This window comes from Balaenoptera ricei, chromosome 4 (genome assembly GCF_028023285.1).
Source record: "Balaenoptera ricei isolate mBalRic1 chromosome 4, mBalRic1.hap2, whole genome shotgun sequence".
Lineage (NCBI taxonomy): Eukaryota > Metazoa > Chordata > Mammalia > Artiodactyla > Balaenopteridae > Balaenoptera > Balaenoptera ricei.
In genome coordinates, this window is record NC_082642.1 from 85,437,070 (window position 1) to 85,449,614 (window position 12,545).

Here is a 12,545-nt window from a genome sequence, read left to right on the forward strand (position 1 = left end):
GCAATGGCTCCCTCTCTTCTGGGTAAACGTACCATTTACATACTTTCAGAAAATGATGCCTCTGTAATTATCACCATAAATATATATTCGCATAACACTTTGAAGATCTATATAAAACTGTCTTCTTTTACTATTATTGCTATGGAGTTCACGTTTCCAGGCTAAGCATACTCAATTTTCCTCCTATTTTCATAATGGAAAATGACTTCCTTATCCATCCTTTAAAGTCTCTTAAACTGTCATTCTCAAAAAGAAAAAAAAAAGCAAATGTGATTTAATTTGCAATAATCCTTCAAGCTAGGTGTTGTTTGACAAAATCGTATTCATTTTTGTTGCAGCTGTTCTGAGAACTCACTTTTATTCATTTATTCAACAAATACTGAAAACCTAGTAGGTGCCTGGCACTATTCCAAGTGTTGGGGATATAACAGTACAAAATGCAGACAAAGCTCCCTGCCCTGTGGAGCTTATACTCTAATTAAGCTTTTAAATTTAAATGGTAGTCTGATTATACTATTGTTACTATGAATTAAGCTATCCATATCCATTATTAAGGCCCTGTTACACGCCAACATAGAGATAAGCAGACATGGTCAATGGCCTCAAGAAACTTATAAGTTAAAGAGAGTAGATACATCAATACAGATTAACGTGCAAAAATACCTTGAGATATATTGTGTATGCAGAGGAAAAAGCAGGATTTCCAGTTAAAAACATCAGGAAAAGTTCTCAAAGACAAAAGGCAATTGATCTTATTTTTAGAGGATGACATTATTACTGGAAAAAATAACATAAGCAAGTATGAATGAGCTAAATGTGTGGTATATGTGGGGAACATTTTAGTGGAGGTGGGAGATGATAAAATAAATAAGGGGACTTCCCTGGTGGCGCAGTGGTTAAGACTCCGCTCTCCCACTGCAGGGGGTCCGGGTTCGATCCCTGGTCAGGGAACTAGATCCCACATGCATGCTGCAACTAAGAGTTTCCATGCCACAACTAAGGAGCCCACGAGCTGCAACTAAGGAGCCCGCCTGCCGCAACTAAGACCCGGTGCAACCAAATAAATAAATAAAATTTTTTAAAAAAATAAAATAAATAAATAAGTATATTACATAATGGTAAGTGGAGTGAAAAATAAGTCAAATTGCCAAGGGAGAGTGAAATGTTGAAGACAGCGATTGAAATATACATAGATTAATCAGAAAAGTCCTCCATGAGAACAGGTTTCACTTTTGAGTGAGGGAATGAAGAAGATGAGGGAGTGGGCTATTTAGATAGTTGGAGGAAGAACATTTTAGAAGATGGGGGTAGGAAGGAGCATGATTGGCGTGTTAAAGGAACGGCTAGGAGACTTGTCAAAAGAAGGAGGAGAGAGAACAGTCAGGAGGTAATGGGCAGGATTATGTAAAGCCTTATTGGTCATGGGATGAATTTGGCTTTTACCCTTAATGGTGTGTAGTGAAAGAGACTGAGCAGATAAGTCAGTTTATCTGACCTATTTTAACTGGGTCACTCTGGCTGCTGTGTGGATACTAGACTGAAGGGGGAAAGTCACAAGTACAAGATTAGTTAGGAAGCTATTGTAATAGTCCGAAGATGAGAATAGCTTGGACTAGGTAGTGACAATGGGGGTATTCAGAAGTGGTCAAATTCTGTATATATTTTGAAGGTAGAGTAAATGTACTCCTGTTTTCAAATTCAATGCAAAAATTATTGCGCTATCTGTTCTCACAATTTTGCCCTTTTTTTGTAATGTGTTTAAAAGGGAAGTTTCAAAGGTAAAAACAAAAATCATTGCCAGTTTATAGGCTTTATAAGTTTCAGATCTGTCAGCAATATTGGAGATGATCTTTTCCAAAATCTCATTTTACAGAGTAGAAATCCAAGGAACAGAGAGCTTACATGACTGAAACAAGATCACACAGCTAATTAGGGACAGGACCTAGACTAGAAACCAGGTTATCTGACTCACAGCCCAAGCTACTTTGTCTTACAATTGGTGACATTTAAGTGGTGTATATTCTTCCTTTGAAGTTTTTTGTTTGTTTTTGCTTTGTTTTGTTTTTATTTCATAAACATTGAGGGAGAACCACAGGTATCCCAAACTCAAAAGTCTTTAGGACACAGGCAGTTGGGAGGAAAATGTGGGAGAAAGCAGGTACATCCATTGCTTAAATACACTGATTTTTTTTCTGAAGTGTGCCAGCTAAATGAAACATATCTGCATACCCCCCAGTACGGGATCTTGGAAAATATCCATTGCTGTCCTAGGCAGAAGGGCAAATAAGGACATTATTCCTTATCTACACAAATGCAGATAAGGAACTGCAGTATAATGTGACTTCTGCAACTATAAATATACACACGAGGTTCAAACACAGTAGCGAGAAATGAGTAATTAATGTGGAGTTATGTGTGAGGGAGGGTGGCAGTTGAGGGGGATGGCTGGAGAAGGCTTCACACTGACAAAGGAGATAAGAGCTTTGAAGGGTTCTGAAGGGTAAGAGTGATTTATCAGGTGGTAAGATTGGTGAAGTCATTCCAATCAAAAGGAATTAGCATGTGTAAAAGCTCCAAGACATAAAACTATATGGTATAGACTTATACCATTATATACGGTTTTTTTATCATTCCCCAAACCTGTGTTTGATCACATAACCCGTCTAGAATTGAGCTCTGACTCTCTCCAGGAAATACATCAAAATGGAACCGATTCCACACATGTTTGAGATACTAGAAAGTCTGGATTTCAGTATGCTTTTCAGTCTACCTACAGACCCATGCTTTCCCTATTACATCAGGAATCAGGTTCCCGTAGAACTAGGTATGACAGTCCCAAGACAGAGATTGCTTCATTAGCAAATGTGAACACTCCAAATCCTGGGTGCAGAGGAGCGTGCCCCTTCATACCTCCTGCAGTGCATCAGAATCATCTGGAGGGCTTGTCAAAACACACACTGCTAAGCCTCAGCCCTGAGGTTCTATCTGATTCAGCACGTCTAGTGCGAGGCTCAAGAATGTGTTCTTCTAACGAGTTTTCAGATGATGCTGATACTGGTGGTCCAGGGACTGCACACTTTAGGAACCACTAATTTAGAGCACTGCTCCAGACCCTCTAGCTTAAGCACTTTTAAATTCTTTCACGTAACAACAGCTACCACCAGTAAGAATTCTACTTCTGTTAAAATGGTCACTGTCTATAAGCTCCTTGCAAACAAGGACTCTTACCCCGACAGATGAGAATAACAACAACAACCGACAACATTTAACCAGGTTTTCGGCATTATTTTAAGCATTTTTCATGAATCACCCGTTTAATCTACACAACAACCTTCTGATCTAAGTACTATTATTATCCCTACTTAACAAATGAGGGAAGTAAGATGTGAAGAGGTTAAATAACTAACTCCAAGGCAAAGAACCTCAAGTCAGATAGCCTGCATTCGATTCTGGCTCTATCACTTATATGTATGACTCTCCAGATCTTTATATACACCTTGAAAATATCACATAGGGCTTTACAACTGAAGATTTCCTGTCAGTAACATACCTTTCAGAACAAATGGTATTTATGGAAATGGAATCTGTCGATCAGTTTTTCTGAGCATACATTTACTTCTATATGAGAATTAAAGAAAAGGCTATAAAAAGCTTAGAGATTCTCTGTTCCTCTCATTTTATAAAACCAGAGATTGTATAAATCTGACAAAATTTATGTGACTTGCCCAAGACCAAAGCACTGGTCACCTCACAGAGCCAGGAATAGACTAAAGATAATCTCAGTCCTTAGTTCTTCTAGGAATACACTTGGTGAAGTGGCTCCCATCAGATTCTTAACCACTATGTATATGTATACTTCCTATCAATATGCCCATAAATAGTCATAGAGCAACTAGGAAAAAGGATAATTTCAAATGGCTCATGTTTTACTTTACTAAACAGAGGGGTACATGAGGGCAGAAATCTTAGGATGGAAAGGAAATATAAGACATAAAAAGGAACAAAGCCAAGGTTAAAAAAAAAGTCTGAGGAGTTATTTCCTTATGAACATATGTGAATGGGCAAACTATTCAAGGAAATAATTGGTTCTTGTTCAAGCTTTCCATAAATATCATTTGAAGGAACAGTCTTTAAAATTGAAACACAATCAACAAAAACAAATTTCTAACAAGTGTCCATTACTTTTCTTCTAGCTATGAAAGTCAAAAGGCAATATTTTTTCTTTATTTAAAAAAAATCAAGTGAGGTAACTGCATTCATAAGCTAAGGCTGAATATTAATTTTGCTCTTGAAAAGGCATGCCACTGTAAGAGTAACAACATTACATGTACCAAAGTGTTGCTCAAGATTATATAAATAAGCTTGCTTAAAGAAAATCAGCAGGATAACGCACGCATTTCTTTTTCTTTTCATCCAACTTGTAGGTATGACTTCACGCATACAAATTGTGATATATTCTTAAAGTATAGAAGACACTAGAAGAAAATAATATCCCTATAATTGGATATGGCGTAGCCCTCGCTCGCCCATGACGACTATAATGTGTATGTCTGAGTAGGTGAAAGAGATGAACTCCATGTCATCTCTTTCACCTAACAAAGGTCCCTTGTTAGGAAGACAGAGCATCTTTATAATTCTTTGCAGCATCCCTTATGTCCTTAATGATTTTCTCCAACTAACCATTTGGATCATGTTTTTGTTCACCGTTTAGCAATACAGAGCTTCTGTTGGCTTTGGCTGTGTCTGTATACTTGTGATTGGTGGTATCAAAACATCGTATGTCTGGTATTGTATAGAAAACATAGCTGGATGACTAAATTTTTAAATTTCCAATTGGATTTCTGAAACTCAGATACAGGTCCTGTTGAAATATATATTTTTAATGCTGAACTCATGGAGAATTTAATACATTCATAAAATCTGAAGAAACTGTATTTGTACTTGCAACTGGTAGTTAGGAACACAAAATATTAGAGGTCTAGAATCAAAAGTCAAGAAATAAAATTCTAGATTAATTAAATATGAAGTATAAAAATGAAACAATTCCTTACTAAAACACGGGAGGGTTTTTTAATAATCTTGGAATGAGTACAACATTTCTAAATAGGAAAGAAAAGCTGAGGGCATAAAAGCGTATTTAAAATAAAATAAGGCATGGCAAAAAATTTCAGAGGCAAACAACAAAATGAGTAAAGATATTTGAAACTCACATAACAGTGAGCTGATTTTTAAAATATAAATAGATTTCTTGCAAATGATAAAACAGACACTTAATAGAAACAAATATAAACAGACATTTTATAGGAAAAGAAGTGCAGGTGGCTCATAAACTATATGAACAAGTGCTCAACCTAACTCATAATAAGAAAACTTAAAGTTTATGTTTTTAGGTAACAAAGAACCAAAAGTCTGATAACACATTGTGTTGACTAGAAGATAAGGAAACAGTCACTCTAAGTGTAAATTTGTATGATGGAGAGGAAATAGCTATCTTTCAAAAATATAAAAGCATAAAACCTTGACCCAACAATTCCTCTTCTAAATATCCATCCTCTAAATATAGTTGCACACACACAGAATGACTTCTGTACAAGGATATTGTTTATAGCATAGTGTGTATTAGCAAAATATTAGAAAGAACTGAAATGTCCTTCAAGAGGAAACTAGGTTAAATAAAATATCCCATTTAAATATGTCTTAATATGGAAAAGTCTTGTAAATACAACATTTTAAGTTAAGAAAAAGTACTGAACAAGATTAGATAGATAGATAGATAGATAGATAGATAGATAGATAGATAGATAGATATAGACATATACAGATATATAATATTGTGTATGTTGTTAACGCACAGACTGCATCTGGAAGAATACCAAGAAATGTGGCCAGGTGGCAGAGAGGGGAGGGACAGAAAATTGCTTTTGACTATGTTAATGTCTTCTAGTCAAAGAAACACATCCACACATCTGTGGTTAAACAAAGTTGGGTTCATTGACTCTCAGCGAGGAGGAAAAATATAGACCATGGCAGAACTGGGGTGTCTTAGTAAGGTGTAAGAAAGGACTTCCAGGATTTGGTCTCATGTTAAGTGATTTTTAAGGGGGCTCAAAGAAAGCAGATTTATTCCAAGTTGAATGCTCTTTGGATGCAGGTGTAATTCTATAATTGACTATCTTAGTAATTCTTATCTAGAAGGCAAGAACAGAGCAACATCCTGTTCCTGGTGATGAGGCAGCACCCACCCATATAAACCAGGATACAGCAATATTTGATCATTTTGTAGTTTGGACACCTTTCTTGTTTTTGTCTGCATTCAGATATGATTACAGAATGGTCTTGTTTTTGTCCTGATCCATCATGGTCACAGTGGCCTTGCCTGATTTGGCGTCCTATGAACCTGTTCATATTCGGCCTGCTGCTAGCGCCGAGCCAGCTCTTGGCTGTCAAGAACTGTTTTGTTCTTCTTCAACTGTATATCTTTTTTCGTGCCTTTACAATTCTGTACCATATACTTATCTTATCTATTCAAAATAATTTTTAAATGAATCTCAAGACTGAAGGAGACCTTAAAAGTCACTGAGTTCTGAAACTATCTCAACCACCACCACATTCTTCCCCTCCCACACTGAAGGGGTTTTTTCATAAACCCTCTACAAGTAACAGTACAGCACCTGCTTGAATATCTTCAGTTTCACCATTGTACTAATTTACCAGGCAGCTCATGCCACAGTGAAATGGCTGTTAATATTTTTGTTCAGAGAAAAAGGGAACAATGCATTTGGTTATAATATCTTAATTGTTTTTCACCCCAGCATGTTTGACCTCTTCAAATGTATCTTCTCCTATGGAAACTGGTGGAGCAGAATAATTACCTTTCTAATTTTATGTAAAATGTTCCTATTAATACTCTCCAAACTGCAGTTGTCTTTTTTGTGTCAGTGTTCCAACACTGTTTTACATCTTTGGTATCATTACACTTGCAGAGATTTGTATCTGTTGCTGCTGACAAACCCATTTGGTTTTGTACTCAATTACATGTAATTAGTCTTTTCTTCATGAACAAAAGAACAGGTGTCCTATCAATTCAATCCAAGATACTATGGTAAGGTTGGTTGGACCTAATGATGTCTACTGAACCAAACAGCACACTTCTGACAGATGCTCATAGTAACAAGATTTTTTTTTCCAAACAATCAAATGCTTTTACTCCTGCCCACACAAAGTAGAGAAAGAAAAGGCATTTTAACAACTTAGAGGTTTATAATTTTCTATTAAAAAACATGAGTAGAATTTAAATCCTTCTCTGATATTTTTATCTCAATCCACACTCAGAAAATGTAAAAATAAAAATTATTTGTTTCATTGGATATTTTTAATTAAAATATGTGTGGGGGGATCAGAAGAAAGTACATTAGTCAAAAAACTGGCAAAACCTGAATAAAGTCTATAGCTCAATTAATAGTATTGTACCAAGGTTAATTTCCTGGCTTTGATAATTGTACTGTTGTTATATAAAGTGGTACCCATTAGGGGAAGCTGGGTGAAGAGTACACAGGAATTTCCTGTATTATTTTGTAATTTTTCTGAAGTCTAACATTATTTCAACAGCAAATGTTAAAAATATTTAGGTGGATAGAATATTTAGCCAATGATCAAGAGAAACTTTTACACATGCACAAGGACACATTCATTCATTCGTTTCGATTTTTGTTGAGTGCTTACTATGTACTAATGATCATTCTAGGTTCTAAAGACACAAATGTACAATGGATGGCTAGTGGGAAGCTGCTGCATAGAACAAGGAGATCAACTCGAGGCTCTGTGATGACCTAGAGGGGCGGGAAAGGGAGGGTGGGAGGGAGACACAAGAGGGAGGAGATATGGGGATATATGTATACATAAAGCTGATTCACTTTGTTGTACAGCAGAAACTAACACAACATTGTAAAGCATTTATACTCCAACAAAGATGTGAAAAAAAAATAAAGATACATTAAAGATCAAAACAAAATCTCTTCACTCATGAAACATTCTCCTGCTAGGAAGATCAAAAATAAACAAATAAACTGCAACAATATGCATATCAGGTCATCACAGGAGCTATGACTAGAAAAAAAAACTAGGGTATCAGAATAGGTCAAGGTGAAACGTTTAGTTTTATTAAGAATGGTCAGCGAAGGCCTCTTCAACATCTACAAGAAATATTTTAGCAGCGCTATTTGTAATTGCCTTAAAATAGAAATGATAATTATCCACCAAAAAGAGAATGGATAAATATATTTGGGTATGTTCATGCAATGGGATACTTTACAAAAATGAAAATGAATAATATAAAGCAAATATATCACCATATATGCATCTCACAACCATAATATTGGGGAAGAAAAATACATAAAAGTTATATATAGCAATGTTCCTCTTATAAAAAGTTTAAAAACATGCAAAATGATGTTATGACTGATGTAAGTATATGCATTATATATATATGAAAAAAAATGTATTTATAAAACTGCACAGAAATTAAAAATGTCAAATTCAAGATAGTTGTTATGTCTGGTACTGAAGGGAAAAGCAGGACTCCACCAGAAAGAGCACACAGGGGTTTCAAATGTATTGATGTTTTTAACTAAACTTTAAGCAAGGGGTTGGGTGTCCAGATGAATTTATCTAAGTCTTATTATTTTGTATATTTAAACTCCTTTTAATACCAACATATCAATAAATGTATGCAGTAGTTTGTCTTAATAAAAAATAAGATATTTTAAAGTTGTGAATTCAGACAGTTTCTAAAAGTTTCTGACAAAATGTAGCACCCTCAGTATGTGTGTTATTCGTAATGCCATTACGCCTCTATGTATACGTATATATATTACGTATATGTGCGTATAAGTGTGTGTATTTATATTTGGTTGTAGATCTATATTAGCCATTGACCCAGCATCTGCAGAGAAAGCACTTTCAATTATTTTTCTAAAAACATTGAAGGAAGGTATTTGTGTTGGTTGACCCCACACTTTCACCCTCACCTCTCTGCCACTGCCCCGTGATAAACGTCACGGATCCACAGGACAGCTGTCTAGGTAACAGCTGTATCCTGTGGCTACGGCTATTTGGCTCACTTGAGGATTGAATCTATCTTCATCAGTTTATAATTTTTCAATTTTTTTTTTTAAGTTGGATGGATGGTTCTGTCTGACAAAGGATATTAATATTATCATCTCCAGCCACATCATTTTATAGAAAAAGACACCAGAACAAGGGATACCCCAGAGATAGCACGGGTGACACAGCTAAGCCACATCCTTGATTCTTTCCACCTATACTTGTAGCTTCACTAAATCTGAATTCAAGTTCAGATGTAATAAATGAAAATTCTACATGGAGAGGAAAGCATCCTCATTCTTCTGTACTCAGTTAAACCTTAAATCATTTAAAGAATGCATTCCCACAAACATAAACCAACAGTGCAAACCACAATAAGCTAATCACCTACTTGGCAGAAAATGGGATGAAATTCTTTATAATAAGATCTTTTCTTTATTGTAATTCATATTTTGTAATGTGTAACATTAAGTGAACAAAGAATAATTTAGAAGGGGTGGACAAGAGCACTTTCACACTCTAGGGATTGTAGCTCTTTCCTGAGATCTTTATTTTTAATTTAAAAGATAGTTCACCATAAAATATCAGACTTCTTAGATTATCTTATGCAATTGGGTAGAATGTCAGTCGAACCACAAAATCACCTCCATCAGAAGACAACTCAATTGGATATAGATTTAATGAGCATTTACTATGTGACTAGTACTAAAGATCTAGCAGGGAATACAGACAAACTTTGGGAAACAATATGATGCCCTGTATAATTTTAGAACAACACGAATTTCCCCCCAGGTATCTGTACACGATTATTCAGAAACTGAAAGATATGATGAAAGTGATCATTCTTGGCTCTGAGGCTTGCAATCAAAATTCTTCTGAAATGCAAATATACTCTCTCAGACCTTGATGATTTGTTTAGTTATCAAACTTGTCACCTATATAGTTAAATTAGTTAAACATTATTTCCAGGGATATTATCAATAATCTATTAATGTTTGCATTTTATCTCAAAAAACTACAAACAAAATTGCAGTTCTACCAGTCTTTATTATCTTGTTATCATAATATTTTAATATATTTTTCTTTTTAAATCAATAATTTTGTCCTCAATCAAAATAAAATAACATGTAATATACATATGTATATATTCAATGTTTACCTTGAGAAGTAACTTTGGTCTTCCAGAAATGATGTTCTAAGAATTACTATAACATGTTTACTGTTTGGTTCCAGGATTAAAATACCATTTTGTGCTGGAAGGTCTGCCTTGCTTCTATGAATACTTAACATCATCCTGACTACAAACAGTGGGATGAGAGGAAATTCTTGTCCACTGACCGGTCAGAACTCCTTCAAGCCTCCTACCTTCTTATTGAGTACATAATCTCTGTCCCTTACTGTCTCCTAGCTATAGGGAATCATAGCAAAAAGGATAAAGGAAAAGACACCAGCTTACTAGTAGTTGAATAGTTCCAAAGGTAGCCTGGCCATGCTTTAAGTCTAAGATACACTGGGCCATACATTTGATTGTAACTGGATTGCAAGAAGCTAATGTGCCTTACTGTAGTCACTGTTTTCGTCCTTGGTCCCGTCAATGGTACCATCTGGGTGCATCTGCAGGAAATATCCCTGCTGGCTGAATAACCTTGTCACAATTCCTTTCAGCTGGGGTTCTGCAGAACAAAATGAAATGATTATTGAAATTTTTTTTTTAATGCACACCTGCAAATTGTCAAAAACATTCCTGAAGTAAATGCATAAATGTCAGTGGTTTATATATTGAAATAACTATTTGAAAGGAAGGCATTTTGGTAACATATCTGTACTTTTTTTTCTTTCTAGAGGCAGATCAATAAATCTCTGCAACAGTAAACCAAATGTAAATGAATAAAAGCTAATTATGATTAGAAAATACAGAGGTGTGCTAAAAAATGAATTATGTCTCTCCCTCCTGCATCTAGTGTCTGGCTGCAAGATGCCACTAAGTTTGTGGTCCCATTCCAGAATCACGGTTCAGACCAAACTGCCACTGTAATTGCTAAGCTTTCAGCAGTCATAATCAGGTCCTGGAAGACTTCTATTTCTGCTGAATGACAACTATCTATCTTTCCTGGGCTTTGAAATTCTGATCAAATTCAGGCTTGGTTGAGAACCACAGGAAAAAGCCAAACCCCCATAGCCATGAGATGTCACTGGAAAAGTATGTGGAAACAGATTTCACCTTCAGTAAATACTTCATCCGAGTGAGCCCCAATACTACAAAAGTCATTTTTCCAGCACACACAAAAAAATCAAGCCATGCATATTTCTGTATTTCAAACCAGAAGTGGTCTTCAGCTTTTAAAAACACCCTACACACAAATACCATCAAACTGATCTTTGTATACCACATTTGAATTTTTGTATAGCAGCTAACATAAATATTTAAAGCTTTCTCACCGTGGTACTAGCTGCCAGCAACAATCTATTTTCTACAGCATTACCACCATTCTTCTTTTTTTTTTTAACATCTTTATTGGAGTATAATTGCTCTACAATGGTGTGTTAGTTTCTGCTTTATAACAAAGTGAATCAACCATACATATACATATATCCCCATATCTCCTCCCTCTTGCGTCTCCCTCCCATCCTCCCTATCCCATCCCTCTAGGTGGTCACAAAGCACCGAGCTGATCTCCCTGTGCTATGTGGCTGCTTCCCACTAGCTATCTACTTTACACTTGGTAGTGTATATATGTCCATGCCACTCTCTCACTTCGTCCCAGCTTACCCTTCCCCCTCCCCATGTCCTCAAGTCCATTCTCTACGTCTGCATCTTTATTCCTGTCCTGCCCCTAGGTTCTTTAGAACCTTTTTTTTTTTTCAGATTCCATATATATGTGTTAGCATATGGTATTTGTTTTTCTCTTTCTGACTTACTTCACTCTGTATGACAGACTCTAGGTCCATCCACCTCACTCCAAATAACTCAATTTTGTTTCTTTTTATGGCTGAGTAATATTCCATTGTATATATGTGCCACATCTTCTTTACCCATTCATCTGTCAATGGACACTTAGGTTGCTTCCATGTCCTGGCTATTGTAAATAGTGCTGCAATGAACATTGTGGTACATGACTCTTTTTGAATTATGGTTTTCTCAGGGTATATGCCCAGTAGTGGGATTGCTGGGTCATATGGTAGTTCTGTTTTTAGTTTTTTAAGGAACCTCCATACTGTTCTCCATAGTGGCTGTATCAATTTACATTCCCACCAACAGCACAAGAGGGTTCCCTTTTCTCCACACCCTCTCCAGCATTTATTGTTTGTAGATTTTTTGATGATGGCCATTCTGACTGGTACATCACCACCATCTTTGTCTCTACTTCAGTTTTGGGAAAAAATTAGACTACTCGAACACATTTATAGCCCTATTTCATAAAAATTAGTAGAAAAAGAAAAAT

At 35.8% G+C, this 12,545-nt stretch overlaps 1 protein-coding gene across 2 annotated transcripts in view; it reads right to left on the reverse strand.

Moving 5' to 3' along the window:
• Positions 1-12,545, reverse strand: part of FGF12 (fibroblast growth factor 12) — a 356,679-nt gene that overhangs the window by 190,087 nt on the left and 154,047 nt on the right. For both annotated transcript variants that reach the window (XM_059922086.1, XM_059922085.1), the window contains exon 2: positions 10,665-10,775. In XM_059922086.1, coding sequence (XP_059778069.1) covers positions 10,665-10,775 — 111 coding nt within the window. The remainder of the gene's footprint in view (positions 1-10,664; positions 10,776-12,545) is intronic.